The 15537-nt window shown below is 37.7% G+C and overlaps 2 protein-coding genes across 2 annotated transcripts; one reads left to right on the top strand and one right to left on the bottom strand.

The window, feature by feature from the left end:
* Nucleotides 1–999: 999 nt before the first annotated feature.
* On the bottom strand, nucleotides 1000–2294 carry HELRODRAFT_75467 (hypothetical protein; the record flags this gene model as incomplete). Its single annotated transcript, XM_009015731.1, has 4 exons — nucleotides 1000–1179; nucleotides 1333–1400; nucleotides 1708–1930; nucleotides 2232–2294. Coding segments are annotated over 4 exons (534 nt in total), but the record flags the coding sequence as incomplete, so codon positions are not given.
* A 4052-nt stretch (nucleotides 2295–6346) lies between these two features.
* On the top strand, nucleotides 6347–13325 carry HELRODRAFT_156671 (hypothetical protein; the record flags this gene model as incomplete). The annotated part of the gene is made up of 12 exons (XM_009015730.1): nucleotides 6347–6397; nucleotides 9340–9341; nucleotides 10315–10479; nucleotides 10603–10787; nucleotides 10874–11077; nucleotides 11187–11374; nucleotides 11488–11701; nucleotides 11861–12062; nucleotides 12182–12285; nucleotides 12411–12506; nucleotides 12609–12941; nucleotides 13141–13325. The coding sequence occupies 12 exons, from the start codon at nucleotides 6347–6349 to the stop codon at nucleotides 13323–13325; spliced, it is 1929 nt and encodes a 642-aa protein (XP_009013978.1).
* Between the last annotated feature and the right edge of the window lie 2212 nt (nucleotides 13326–15537).

Genomic DNA, 15537 nt, shown 5'->3' with positions numbered 1-15537 from the left:
GTTGTTGCGGATCATATTTTGAGGCTGCTGTTGTTGCTGTTGAAAGATATTTTGTTTTTGTTGAGGCAGCTGTTGCTGAAACGTTTGTTGAGAAAATTGTTGCTGATTTTGTTGGTTCAGTTGCGGCCGCTGTTGTAGTTGTTGCTGCGGTAGTTGTTGTTTTGGCGGAAATTGTTGCTGTTGAAAATTTTGTTGTTGTTGAGTTATCTGTTGTGGTACTTGTTGCGGTATTTGTTGATGCTGTTGTTGTTGCGGAGCTCCTTGCATTCTTACCTGGTTGCCAAGTTGCTGATTCTGCAAATTGAATTGCTGTTGCGGTTGTTGGTATTGCTGCGATTGAAAATTTGGTTGTTGCTGTTGTTGTTGTTGAAACAATTGTTGTTGTTGTGACGGTGGTCGTATTTGTTGGTTAGCTGATGAGTATGTGCTGATGTTGTTCATTTGTTGTTGCTGCTGCTGGCTTGGTTCGTTGTATCTCATTGCAAACCGTTGTTGTTGCTGTTGAAGGGTTTGTTGATTTTGTTGAAGAAACTGTTGTTGTTGAAAGTTTTGTTGTTGTTGCGGTTGAAAGGGTTGTTGTTGTTGTTGAAGATTCGATTGTTGTGGAAGCATGGTTTGTTGAGTCATCAGGTTTTGTGTCATTGGTCTAAATGGTGGTATTTGATTTGGAAACTGTTGTTGTTGTTGTTGTTGTTGTTGAGGTGCCGATGACATGAATGTTGCTTGTTGTGGTGGCTGGTTGCGTATGCTCTGTTGATTAGCAAAGAAATTGGTTGCAGGCTGTTGTTGTTGCTGCAACTGTTGCTGATGTTGCAACTGTTGTTGATGTTGCAACTGTTGCGGATGTTGCAACTGTTGCGGATGTTGCAACTGTTGCGGATGTTGCAACTGTTGCGGATGTTGCAACTGTTGTTGCTGGCCCCCTACCTGTGCTAGTTTTTGTTGAAACGGTAATCCTTGATGAAAAGCCGATCCAGTTTGAAATGCTGGAGGCTGCATATCACTAGACAACATACCGGGGCTACTGTTAATAATGCTATTCGGCATGATGGCGATGTCCTGCAAACAATAGGCCGGTACAATACCGAAAGAACCGTTTCTTTCGGCTCGGTAGTATCCGTTTATATCGACTTTACCATGCACCGTCACTACATCGCCGATTCTTAAGGGCAGACCCGGCTAGAGATGAAAAGAAATATTAATTTGTATAAAAAATTATTAATTCTTTGTTTTCATTATCACCATAACATCATCATCGTCATCATCATTCATATCAGCCGCATCATCATCGTCATCATTATCATCATCATCGTAATCATCATCAGCACTAACTTCCACATCTCTGTTTGGAGCGTGTATCATTGGGTCGAAGTTTTGTATTGCCACCATCTGTCTGGCCCCTGAGACGGTGACGAAGACGACGAAGATGAGGATGATGATGATGATGATGGTGCTTGTGATGATGTTGATTTCAATTACGATAATGATTTATGAAGAAATCAAAGTCACAAATCACAATGATGATAGCTAATTAAAACCTGGAAAAATATGGCATTAAATTTACTGGAATTTTTAAAATAAAAAATTTTAATCCGCCAAAAAACAAAAACTTGCCAGAAAAGTTTCCTCCATAGTAGGCTGCCCCGGGCCCAAAATCAGCATCAAAACTTCCCCCACCACCACCACCAAAAAATCCGCTGCCGCTACCACCACTACCACCGAATCCAAACTGCCCGGAAGAAAATTTGTTAACGGATCTCTGACTGGGTAAGGTGTTCCACTGTGCCTGGGTTCGATCGCACGCTGATCTCCTTTGAGACGCACTTGAAGGGTCGTCAATTTCTGAGATCATGTTGCTTGGAACGAGGCCTCTACTGCCGTCGCTCAGCTCGCCTCTGTAGAAGCCGTCGCCATCTTTCGAACCAATCACCTTTTGTTTGGTGATGACGTTGATGATGACGTCATAATGAAGATGATGACGAGGACGTCATAATGGCGAAGAAGAAAAGTACAAATGATGACGCTGATGATGACGTCATAATTATGATGATGATGAGGAGCAGCGTGGTGGAGAAAAAGAAGAGGAAAAAGAAGAGGAGGAGGAAGAAGAAAATGATGATGCTGAAGATGATGAGAAGGACTATGACGATGTCAACAATTGTGATGACGATGACGACGACGATGATGATGATGATAGTAGTGATGATAGTGTGGGGACGACTATGAGTAACCTTAATTATCTGCCCCTCTTTAAAGGCGAGTTCCTCTCTCACCGCGTCAGGGTTGGGCGACATGGTTGCTGGATCGTAATCAAATAAAGCCAAAAAATACCGACTGCTACGATTCGCTGGCCGCCTAGGTACATCCCTATTCACGGATCTAACAAAAAGTTAGTGTGTAGTGTTAATAGTTAATCTTACCTTATAATAATAATACAATACGACGTTGTTAAAAATTCAAATTTAAAAATAAAGTCAACGAAATTAGACCGATATTCATACTTCGATCGTCTCGGCATTGATGACACTCCATCAAACATTCTACTTGACTGTCTGCCTCTTTGCTGCAACTGTTGTTGCTGCTGCTGTTGCTGCTGTTGTTGATGTCTCGTGTTGTTGTTGTTGGTTGGTGGTTCTTCGTAGCTCGAATCTGAAACCGTATCTCGAGGAGGCATTTGGTCTTGAGAGGCCAACAATTTTGTTGTTGGTGATGATGATAGTAATGATGATAGTGATGATGATGATAGTGATGATGATAATAATAATCACGATGATGATGATAGTGAGGATGATGATGATGATTGTGATGGTGGTAATGATGTTTGTAGCAGGGGTAATGATGATGATGATGAGGAACAAGCAGTTCCATTCCATATTAATGCTTCGTCACGATCATAGCTCACCATTATTATTATTTTTATTATCATCATCATCATAATCAAAACATCTTCATCATCATCATAACCAACCTCTACTGCCACTCCAATCGTTAGCAGCCTCATTAGCAGCTACAGCCGCTGCAGAAGCGCTGCAATACTGTTTCGCGTACGGGATCATCGAATAATGCACGTCCGTCATATTGCTGCTGTTGTTGTTGCCAGATTTTAAATTTGTTTTTCTCTCTAAAGGGCTTAATTGTTGAGCGCTAAATCTCGCCTCAAAATTGCCTGATTTGTAATCTTTCCTGTCGACGTTGTTGCTGCTGTAGTAAGGTAGGGCTGCAGTAGGCGAGATGATTGTTGTTGTTGATGCAGTCGCTGTCGATGTCATGATGTTCTCTACGTAGACCTCCTGTTGTTGTTGTCATCGTTGTTATTGTTGTGGTTGTTGTCGTTGTGGTTGTCGTTGTGGTTGTCGTTGTGGTTGTTTGCTTTAATTGTTTTTGTTATCACTGTCATCTTCTTCACCATCATCGCCAACAACAACAACAACATCATCACATCGTCACCATCTCACGAACAACAACAACAACAACACCCATTTTAACCTTCAAGCACAACTCAGAGAGATGCTTAGCAGTCAAGACGTAAGAAGCTGAGTCGAGGGATTCATAGTTGTGAGTCTTCGAGCGGATGGTCAGATGGCGCGGATGGGGAGTGTCCAGAAAATCTTCAGACTCCAACAGCACGTGATCGCCTGGCGGGGGATATTATGAGTGAAAGAACAATTTACTCATTCATTATTGGATTCATTCATTCATTCATTCATCCATTCATTCATTCATTCATTCATACATTCATTCATTCATTCATTCGTTCATTCAGTCGTTCGTTCGTTCGTTCGTTCGTTCGTCCGTCCGTCCGTCCGCCCGTCCATCCATCCATCCATCCATTCATTCATCCATTCACCCATTCATCCATCCATTCACTCAACTGACCAGTTGGACTGTGCAGTTCTTTTATCTTTTTTCCATTGACGTAGATACCGTAACCGCTTATCGACGAGTTGGGGGCTCTACCGTTTGGTTTCACAGGGGCCCACATAACCAGGAGTGTACCTGTGTGTGTGTGTGCGTGCGCGTGTGTGTGTTTTTATTTGTTTGTGTTTGTGAAGTCTATTGAAGGATTTGAAGAGTTTTGCCGATAAGTAAGAATAGCAGGACAATGTTTTAAATGTTTGTTATCTTAATGAACAACAGCTTATATACATACGCGTGAACATACAAACAGACATACAAACAATTATACAAACAATTATACATACATACATACATAGAAACAAACAAACAAAGATACCCTGTCTTGGACCCGATTCAACTTGTAAATCAACCGGTGCATCTGGGATTTCTGGCGAATAAACAAAAAATTGAAAATAAAATTTTTTTTATTGATTTACCTAACCCTTCATTCATTTATTTATTCATTCATTCATTCATTTATTCATTCATTCCTTGTTTCATTCTTTAATTCGTTCATTCGCTCGTTCGTCTAATTAATCCATTTATTCGGTAGTTCAATTACATCGTCTGTTTTTTCCTTCATTCATTTATCAACTCATTCACTCAATATTGATTTGTTTATTCACTCATTAAAACACTCATTCATTCACTCATTCATTTACTCATTCATTCATTTATTCACTCATTCATTCACTCATTCATTCACTCATTCAGTAGAAACCTGAAGGTAACGTTTTAAATGTCAGGCAGATCTTCGTCGAGCCAGCGCATGCGTTGTTAATTCTCGGCTGTATTGAGATGCTGTGCCTCGTATCGGCAGTCAATCCTGATGATGATTGTGGTGATAGTGATGATGATTGTGATGATGACGACGATGATGATGATTGTGATGATGATGATGATGATGGTTGTGATGATGACGATGATGATGATGGTTGTGATGATGACGATGATGATGATTGTGATGACGATCATCATGATGATTGTGATGATGACGATCATGATGATGGTTGTGATGATAATGGTGGCGATCATAATGATGATGATGATGATTGTTTAATTCACAGGCACCTGTAACAATACACCTGTAATTTCCGGCTCTGATCAGAGCCTTGCACCTTCCGTCGGCCAGGATCACGTGATCAAGGTTGCTATCGGTCGGCATCCACGTGACCTCCACCGTCGATGACGTCACGTTTGTCACCCGGAAGTCGCTTGGGGAGTAGTTGACGCCTTCGTGGAAAAAATCAGTGGATGGAATGACGGCTTCAGTGAATGAATGAATGAGTGAAATATGTTTAAAAGCAAATATTGAATGAAAATGAAAAAGTGATGGTAGCAAGGTATATATATATATATATATATATATATATATATATATAGAGAGAGAGAGAGAGAGAGAGAGAGCAACATTAACAGCATCAACAACAACAGCACCAACAGCCACAACCACAACAGCAGCAGCAGCAGCAGTGGCAGCAACAACAGCCACAACAACAACAACCTGTGCCGATGAGAATAGTGCATTGAGCATCATTTGATTCCGATCTGTCGCTATATATGCATCTAACAGATATGCGGTGAATCTGTATTCATGTGCGTGTGTATGTGTGTGTGTGGTTGTGCGTGTGTATGTGTACGTGTGTGTGTATGTGTGCGTGTGAGTGTGTGATCAATTATTCAATTAATCATTCAATCAGCTAATCAATCATCCAACCTTTGCTAAATCAATTCTTTCAAGGAGGGCCTTCGTTCGTTCATTAGCATCAACCAAACACTGCAGATGCCCGTTTACAAAAACGCTGTAAGACTTCAAAATGGCGGAGGACGTAGTTGCTAGCTGCTGTGAGAAGCTGGTGGCTGATAGCTGCTGCGAGTAGCTGCTAGACGCTAGCTGCTGTTGCGTATAATTGGTTGCTGGTAGTTGCTGACGAGTGAGAGAATGAGATGAGTTAAGGAGAGGAGGTTGCCAGGAGATCATCACACTGTTCGCCAGTTGGCGATCTACTTTCAAGTCTCGAGGAAAACCTGGTTCAAATGCACGCGTGGGCATAACAGGAAACAAATGTACATGTATGCATGCATGTAAACATAAATGCATTTATGCATGCATACATGCATTCATTCATTCATGCATACATTCTTTCATATATATATTCATACATCTATAAAATCAATAATAAATCAATAAATATATTCAACTGTACACACACACCTACATGTATACATTCCTACATACATACATACATATATACATACATACATACATACATAATAATACATACATACATACATACATACATACATACATACATACATACATACATACATACATACATACATACATACATACATACATACATACATACATACATACATACATACCTGGTTCTTTCGGATCAATAAGTTCGCATATAGACATTTCAACATTAGGCGGAGCGATCTGTTGATGTTGTTGCTGTTGTTGTTGCTGTTGATATTGTTGTTGTTGATGTTGCGAGTCTTGCAATAGTTGTTGCTGCTGTTGTTGTTGCAACAGTCTAAGTTGTTGTTGTTGAATTTTCTTTGAATCTTGCTGCTGGCAAACTTTTGAATAAAAAAAACCAAAAACATATTTTTATGCTGCAACTCTTGCTACTACCATTACCACTACCACTACTACTACTACTAATAATAATAATAAAAAAATTAATAATATTAATAGTAATAATAAAATAATAATAAACCTAAGTCTGGGGGTGTTGTTTGTTGTTGTTGTTCGAACGATTTCGGTGTTGAAGACAAGATTTGTTGAACAACCATGGAGGATTTTATTGCTAGTATTGTATCGTCTGAGCGTTTGTTTGCAAATTTGTATGTGTCTATGTACGTATGTATGTGTATATATGTATGTATGTGTGTGTATGTATGTGTGTGTGTGCGTATGTATGTTTGTACGGGTGTTTATGTGTTAGTGTATATATATATACTATATATATATATATATATATATATATATATATATATATATATATATATATATATATATGAATGTGTTTGGATGGATATAAATGTGTGGACATGAGTGTGCGTGCATGAGTGAATTATGGATCTAACGTACTTGAGGGAGCATGAATATGCTTCGAACGGTAAACTTTTTACGGTAAACTTTCAAAATGAAAATGAATGTGTGTGATAGTTCTTTTACGGTAAACATTTTATAAAAATAGAATTTGTTTTGTAATAGACTTTCTACGATAAATTTTTCATAATGAGTTAATAACATCATGATTCTCGCATTTGCCTATGTAATGATCCTTTAACGATAAACTTTTAAAATATGCCAAAATTGATATTTGAATTTGTTTCTGTAATGAACCTCTACTGTGAATTTGTCATGTCGATTCAATCTTTATTTATTTAATTGTCATGGGAGGCGAACATTATTTAATTTTGAGATGCAAATGTATAAATTTTTGTGACGTATGTTCGCGTGCACGAATTGCCATCATTTTTAATTTCTTCATTTTCAATTAACTTTGTTGAATTTTTTGTTGAACTTGGTTGAAAGGACAACTTTAGTTAAGGCACTATCACAAGTATGTGATTTGTTTACTTAATTATGTTTACTTTTTTTGTGCTTCTTCCAATAAATAAATAAATAAATAAATATATATATATATATACGTTTGTATGAAGGTAATATGAACGACGTTTGTATGTGTGTACGTATGTGTGTTTGTATGTGTGTGTGTGTTTGTTTGTATATTTTTTTGCATTTGTGTGTGTATGTACGTGTTTAAAACCAACCTGGAACTTTCTCAACAAAGTTTGACGGCACAAATCCCTTCCTTCCATCCATCAACTCGCCACTGAAGAAGCCATCCTGAATTTGTAAGGAAAAAAGAGTTATGATATGATGATGCTGATGATGATGCTGATGATGCTGCTGCTGATGATGATGATGCTGCTGCTGCTGATGATGATGATGCTGCTGCTGCTGCTGATGATGGTGGTGGTGGTAGTAGTGGCGGTGATGGTGATGGTGGCGATTGTGTTTTATCCCACAAACTTCGTCCGGCTCCCCATAGATGAATAAATAATCTCCGCAATCGAAACTCAACTCGAGATCGGGGTTGTCATTCGGCGAATATTCGGTTGGATTGTACCGGTATTTGGCCTGGTAGATCTCAAATGTTGTCGATGCTGTGGCTGCCGCTATGGCTGCTGTGGACGCTGCTGCTGTAGCTGCTATCGGTGTTGTTGCTGATGTCGTAGTTGGTGTAAGGATATTTTGATGTTGTTGCTGTTGTTGTTGTTGGAGGTGGAACTGCTGCAAATGAATTTGCTGTTGTTGTAATTGTTGTTCAATTGTTAATGCGGTCGTGTGAGCGATCGGACGCGAAGCCGATGGCGATGATGAAGAGGATGACGGCGATGATAGTTGCAGTTGTTGTTGTTGTTGCTGATGTATTTGTTGTTGTTGGAATGGTAGTTGAATGTTGAAGGCTGATGTGGTCGATTTGGTTGGACTTGGTGCTGGCTTGTTTTGTAAATCTGGACCTAATGAGATAGACATTGTTGTTGTCGTTGTTGTTGTTGTTGTTGTTGATAATGTTGTTGATGTCGTTGTTGTTGTTGTTGCTGTTGATAATGTTGTTGATGTCGTTGTTGTTGTTGTCGTTGTTGTTGTTGTTGCTGTTGATAATGTTGTTGATGTCGTTGTTGTTGTTGATGTCGTTGCTGTTGTTTATCGTTCTTAAATCACTTCAACAATTTTTTATCATGATGGTAAGAATGACGACGATGGGGCTGATGTTTATTCCTGTTGGATACGAAACAGCAAACAGCACAACCACTACTTGTCACCCAACTTCCAGACTTATTGTTTATATTATTATTGTTACTATTGTTACTCTCATTGACTTCGTTGTTATTGTTGTTGTTGTTATTATATCTTTCTTCATAAGCGTTCTTTGTCATTTTGGAATCATACATTCTATCTGGTTGAAATTGTAATTAAGAGATGATTAGCCTAACCCTTTAATAAAATAATAATAATAATAATAATTATAATTCTATACCAACACCCATTCTTCATATGTTATTCTACTTTAAGGAAGGTGAACGTTGTCTTTAAAAAAAAATATTAAAAGATGAATACTCCTTGAAAGTTTAGTGTGAACTGACAGTCAATATAAAATTATATATATTTTATATGTATGTGTATATGTATGTATGTATGTATGTATGCATGTATGTATGTATGTATGTATGTATGTATGTATGTATGTATGTATGTATGTATGTTTGTATGTATGTATATGTATGTATATACATACATACATACATGCATAGTATATATGTACGAACATATACTTCCACATCATCGTCATCATCACGTTGGCTATGTGGAATGTATATGCACGTTTTAAAGAATCAATACCTTCTTGTAATACACAGATGTATGTGCGTATAATGTGTGTATGAATGTTTGTGTGTATGTATCTGTTTGTGTGTGTGTGGGTATGTTTGTGGGTGCACACTTACGTGTGTGTGCATATGTGTGTGTTTATTTTGGGTTGCGTGTGCATTTTTGTTTTCTGTGGTTTTATCTTTTGTTTTCTTGTATTTCATCAATCAATACCAAGTTATAATACACAAATTTTGTGCCTATTTAAGCGTGCTTGTTTATTTTTGTTGGTGTGTATTTGTGTGTGTAACTGTGTTAATATAGATGTATATATTATTTTTTGTACTATATTTTAGATATGTTTAAATAGATTCCAAAGTACCCTAATTTTTAGTATTCAAACAACTATTATGTTTATATAAACAATATTGGTTTTCTATAGTTTTAATTTCTTTGTCTTAGCACAGCGTTCTATCTTTTCTGCTAAGGTCACCATTTAAATTACACTCTTTTTTGTAAACAAGTTAGGCAGTTTTATCCGCTTACTGTTTGTTTCGCTACGTTAGGAGGCGTTTTTATATTTTTTTAAATTTTTCTATCTTTTATTTATTTTATTTTTGATTGTTTAGCTGCGAAGTTGAAAACAGTAGAATGCTTAATTTAATGTGGAATTTTTTATTATGTGGTTACTTGGTTATTGTTTTTAGGTTATTGACTGGTATTTCAATTCAATCATCTTTCGGATTTCACGTTTCATTGCATTTTTGAAATATTATCACGTCTATGTTTTTTAATTCTTCACAGATTCCCTGAAAAATCACCAGTTTTAAAAAAGGAATATTTCTAAAGATGTTACGAGTCCCAAAGCTTATTTCGCCTCACAAGGCGGCCAATGCCATTGAAATATCATCCCCATTCATAAAGCGTCAAATAATGATAACGTTAGTCAGGGCCGCATCCTCATCAACTCACTTTTCGTTTACTTCTCCGACTTCATTCACGGCCAACCTTCGCTACAAACTCAGCTCAAAACTGCCGGAGAAAGTGGTGGATTACGTTGATAAGTGTGCTTCAATTTGCCAGCCAGAGACAGTTCACGTTTGTGATGGGTCCCAGAAGGATCAGGTGCACATCTTTAAACTGATGAGGAGGCAGGGTGTTGTTAGGCCACTCATCAAATATGATAACTGGTTAGTAAAACAAGATGGCTGTTAACATTCATTACCATATTTTAATTATTATTATTTCATTTGTAAATTAGTTGTTGTTGTTTTTAATTACTTGGTCTTATGACCTTTATTGCCCTTCTGCAGCTGGGCAGCCCGATCGGACCCCCAAGATGTAGCTCGCATAGAACACAAAACAGTTACAGTGAGCACAAACAAGAGGATGTCGGTTCCAATTCCCGTCGACGGTCACAAGGGAAGTCTCGGTAACTGGATGTCCATGAAGGACATGGAGATTGCATTCAAGAATCGATTCCCTGGCTGTATGAGAGGTTGGTTGGCTTTTTCAGAAAAAATTGTTCGGGTGTGTATAAATAATTGTTACATTAAAATTTATCATTAACACTTGTTGAATCAGGTCGTACGATGTACGTCATTCCATTTTGCATGGGTCCTTACGGCTCTCCTATGTCTCGAATTGGCATCCAACTAACTGACTCTCCTTACATCGTGGCAAGCACCTACATCATGCTTAGGGTGGGCAGTCAAGCCCTAGAGGCCCTTGGTAATGGGGAATTTACAAAGTGTCTGCATTCTGTTGGAGATCCTCTGCCATCGCATAGTCAGTCTTGTTCGGGAGGGATGTTGAATATTTGCGAATTCGTGTTTGTGTTGGACCACATGGATCATTAAATAATGGGAATAACCAACATTATGGAATAAATTTGTAGGAAAAACGGTAAATAACTGGCCGTGCAATCCCGAGAAGACACTTGTTGCGCACATTCCCGAAAACAACGAGATCATTTCGTTTGGCAGTGCATATGGTGGAAACGCCATGCTGGGCAAGAAATGTCTCGGTCTGAGGTTGGGGAGTGTCTGGGCGAGGGACGAAGGCTGGCTGGCTGAGAACATGATGGTTGGTACCTTGTTCAATCGATTGGCTGGCTGTGTGACTGACTGGTTGATTGATTAACTCATTGAAATATGAAAATATACACTTCTGTCACTATAAAAATTCTCATCTCTAAGATTGTTGGGGTGACGAACCCCGAAGGTCAGAAGAGGTACATAGCAGCTGCATTCCCCGGCTCGTGTGGCAAAACCAACCTGTCCATGCTTCAACCCACACTTCCTGGCTACAAGGTGGAGTGTGTGGGTGATGACATTGCTTGGATGTGGTTCGATGATGAAGGCCAGATGAGGGCTATCAACCCCCAAGCTGGGTTTTTTGCTGTGGCACCAGGTCGGTTGGTTGGCTGTCTGGCTAGTTGGATGGCTGGTTGGCTGCTTTGTTTGCTAAGTGGTTGAAATACTGTCTGGGTGAATGTTAAAAACACTTTTTCATGTGTTGTAGTGATTGAATATGCATAGCAGAGAGCAAATACCCAACCACGACACCTAGGCACATCAAACAAGACCAACCCAAATGCCATAAAGACAATAATTCGCAATACCCTCTTCACCAACATTGCCGAAACTATTGATGGTGGTTTTTACTGGGAAGGACTCGAAGATGAGATCTCCCCAGAGGCTATCATCACCTCGTGGACCGGTGAAAAGTGGCATAGAAATTCAAATAAGTTGGCTGCACATTCTAATGCCAGGTCTGTCTGTCTGTCTACCTGTCTGTCTCTGTGTGTTTGTCGATCTTTCTCTTTGTTTGTTTCTGTGTTTGCTTGCATTTATTTATTTTAGCTTCTTCCTTCTCTTGCAACATTCTCAGGTATTGCGTATCCTACAAGGAGTCACCGATTCTCGATCCCAACTGGGAAAAACCAGAGGGGGTACCCATTGACGCCATCTTGTTCGGCGGTCGTCGGCCCGATGGTTAGGGATGTTTTTTTTTTATAAAATTATCATTTTTAAATTTTTAAAATCAGCTTTCTTCTGAGTTTTACAAATAGTTTTAGAAAATACTTCAAAGTGAGCTTGATTTGTTCCCAAATCATTAGGTGTTCCTTTAGTTGTTGAGTCACTGGATTGGAAGCATGGGGTCCTCCTAGGTGCATCCATCAAAACCGAACCTACCCCTGCCTCTGAAATGAAGGGTAACTAAATTTTCTTTATTCGTTTCGAATTTTTTGATGAATGTTAATTTCACTTTCATTAATCTATCGTGTGATTTCCTAAATGCATCCAATTGATTGCAGGGCCCATGTTGCACGACCCCTTCTCCATGCGGCCCTTCCTTGGCTACAACTTTGGTAACTACCTTGATTATTGGTTCGGCCTTGAAAAGAGCACGACCTCCGCCAGACCAGGGGGCTCCAAGACCCCTGCCCTACGCAGGCTTCCGCGACTGTTCAACGTCAACTTTTTCAGAAAGGACCCTGCCGATGGCAGCTACCTGTGGCCCGGTTATGGGGAGAACTTCAGAGTGCTGGATTGGGTCTGCCGAAGGTTGGAGGGTCCACCTGATGCCCCCGGGGCAAAGAAAACTTCCATCGGCTATCTGCCAGAGTTGGAACACTTTGAAACACGAGGTGGGCTGGTGTATATACATTAATGTTATTCTGGGCTCATGTGCACAGGCTTATTTTGCATCTCTATTTGTGAATGTGTTCAGAAAACATACACAGTACGAACAAACAAACATTCACACGTACATGCGCACAATTATACTAAGACAGACGAACAAACACTCAAACGTAGACGCGCACGCACACACACACACACTTACAGGCCTGGATGATAAAACCATTGCCAACCTACCTCGCATGCTAACAGTGGACAGAGACTTCTGGTTGCAGGAAGCGAAGGAGCTGCAGTACTTCTTCCACACACAACTCAACTACGACGTCCCGTCTGAGCTCATCAGACAGCTCACGGCTCAAGAACAGAGACTTTACTACGAACCTATGCCATAAATGCCCGTACTCTTGTGGCTGTTGTAACTTTAGTAGTAGCTGTAGTAGTAGTTGTAGTAGTAGTAGTTGTAGTAGTAGTAGTAGCTGTAGTAGTAGTAGTAGATGTAATAGTAGTAGTAGTAGTAGCTGTAGTAGTAGTAGAAGTAGCTGTTATAGTAGCAGTAATAGGTATAGGTAGTAATAGTAATTATAAGAAGAAAAATAATTAAAATGATTATATACACTGACATTAGTAATATTTATTGCTATCGTTTGGTTGCTTATTCTCAAGCCTATAGTTACTATTACTACTTTATATATATATATTTTACTACTATATATATATATATATATATATATATATATATATATATATTTTTTTTTTTTTTAATGTTTGATTGGCTATTAATAATAATAACAATAATAACAACATTACTGACGCATGAATTGATTGTTATTATTATTATTGTTGTTAGGAGAAATCTATCATGTCTTAGGTTTGTTGTTGCTTTATTTCTATCAGTAATGATGATGACGACGACGATGATGATGATGATGATGTTCTGGGAAATTCCCAGACTACTATTATTATCATTATTGTCATCATTATTATCATCGTTATTATTACTTTATTTTGTTGGTATTACAGCTATGAATATCGTTCAAATGAGGCCCAGCCAGATCCTATATAAACAATCATGTATGTTTACCCATGTGGGATGCTACAACACCATCATCGCGGTGATCGTCATACGTCATAATATAATACTCTGACGTCACTGTCATCGTCTCGTTTCGTTATTTTATTCATTCCTCAGTCGATCAATCTATCTGTCTACTCCTCTGTCTGTCTGTCTGTCTGTCTATCTATCTATCTATCTATCTATCTATCTATCAATGCTAAATTAAAATAAATATTAATATTGGTTCGAAGTAGAAAGATATATATAGTGTTATGTGTTAATAAGAATGTGCCTTGTATATATATATTATATATATATATATATATATATATCCTAAGAATGTTATTTAAATTAGTGATTAGGTAGAAGATTGATGTGATTATAGATATAACGAGTGAATTTTGTTCTCTTAGCTAACATTTCATTGTTAAGATTAATTATCTTTGTTTTTCTGTTTTTGTCAGGGTCTAAATTATTATTATTATTTATTATTATTATTTTTTGATTTATTATTGTTGATGTTGATGTTGTTGTTGTTGTTGATGTTGTTGTTGTTGTTGATGTTGTTGTTGTTGTTGCTTCGTTATGTTGAGGATGATATAGCAACAGTAATCTCTCTCACTTATTTTCTTATGTTTCACCCTCGCCCAATCATATTTTTTTCACAATTATTTTGGATTTCTTTAGAAAGTAACTTTCATTCTGATGGATTGAAGAAGGATTTTTTTTTAAATTTTAGAATAAAAAAAAATTTGTATTTGAAATATCTGCGATCTATAGGTCTTAAAGAATGTGATGATCGTTACAGAGGGATTGTTAATTATTCCTATATAAATAATTTAACAATATTAATCATTTAACAATAAATAATAATAATATTATGACGATTATTATGACTAATGATATAATTGTTTGCTTTAATGTGTATTTCGAATTTTCAACAAATTATGAGATGATTTTTTATGGTTAACAATAAAAAATTGGTTGATAAATTTTTTTTCGTTCGTTCGTTCATTCATTCATTCATTTATTCATTCCTTCATTCATTTATTCATTCATTTATTCATTCATTCATCCCACTAAGTAATGTTAAAATTTATATATAACTCTAGTTGTTCCTCATAAAAATTATTTTCTTTAAAATGAAAATTTTGAAAAATTCACAAATACGTGTGATCAAATAATGAATATTGGTGTGAGTGTGTCTGTATCTGCGTGTGTATGTTCGTCTGTGTGTGCGTGTGTGTGTGTTTGTGCGTGTGTGCGTGCAGGTAAGTGCGAACGTAGTGTTCGAAACGAGTGCAAGCTTTTCCCATCTTCGTAATTACTATTTTTAATTACATGCATACACACACATACACACACACAAGCAGACAAACAGCACACATACACACGCAGACAAACAAACGCACACTCACACATACATACACACACACGTGTATATATATATACATGTACATATATACAGCAACAAATAGTAACAATTATATTTAGTAATAAAACTGTCAATTTCGTACATAAATACTTGGCTTGTTTGCTATGTCCACACA

Source organism: Helobdella robusta (genome assembly GCF_000326865.2).
Source record: "Helobdella robusta unplaced genomic scaffold HELROscaffold_16, whole genome shotgun sequence".
NCBI classification, from domain to species: Eukaryota; Metazoa; Annelida; class Clitellata; order Rhynchobdellida; family Glossiphoniidae; genus Helobdella; species Helobdella robusta.
The sequence above is the reverse complement of the archived record's forward strand: the minus strand, read 5'-3'. Positions and strand labels throughout refer to the sequence as shown.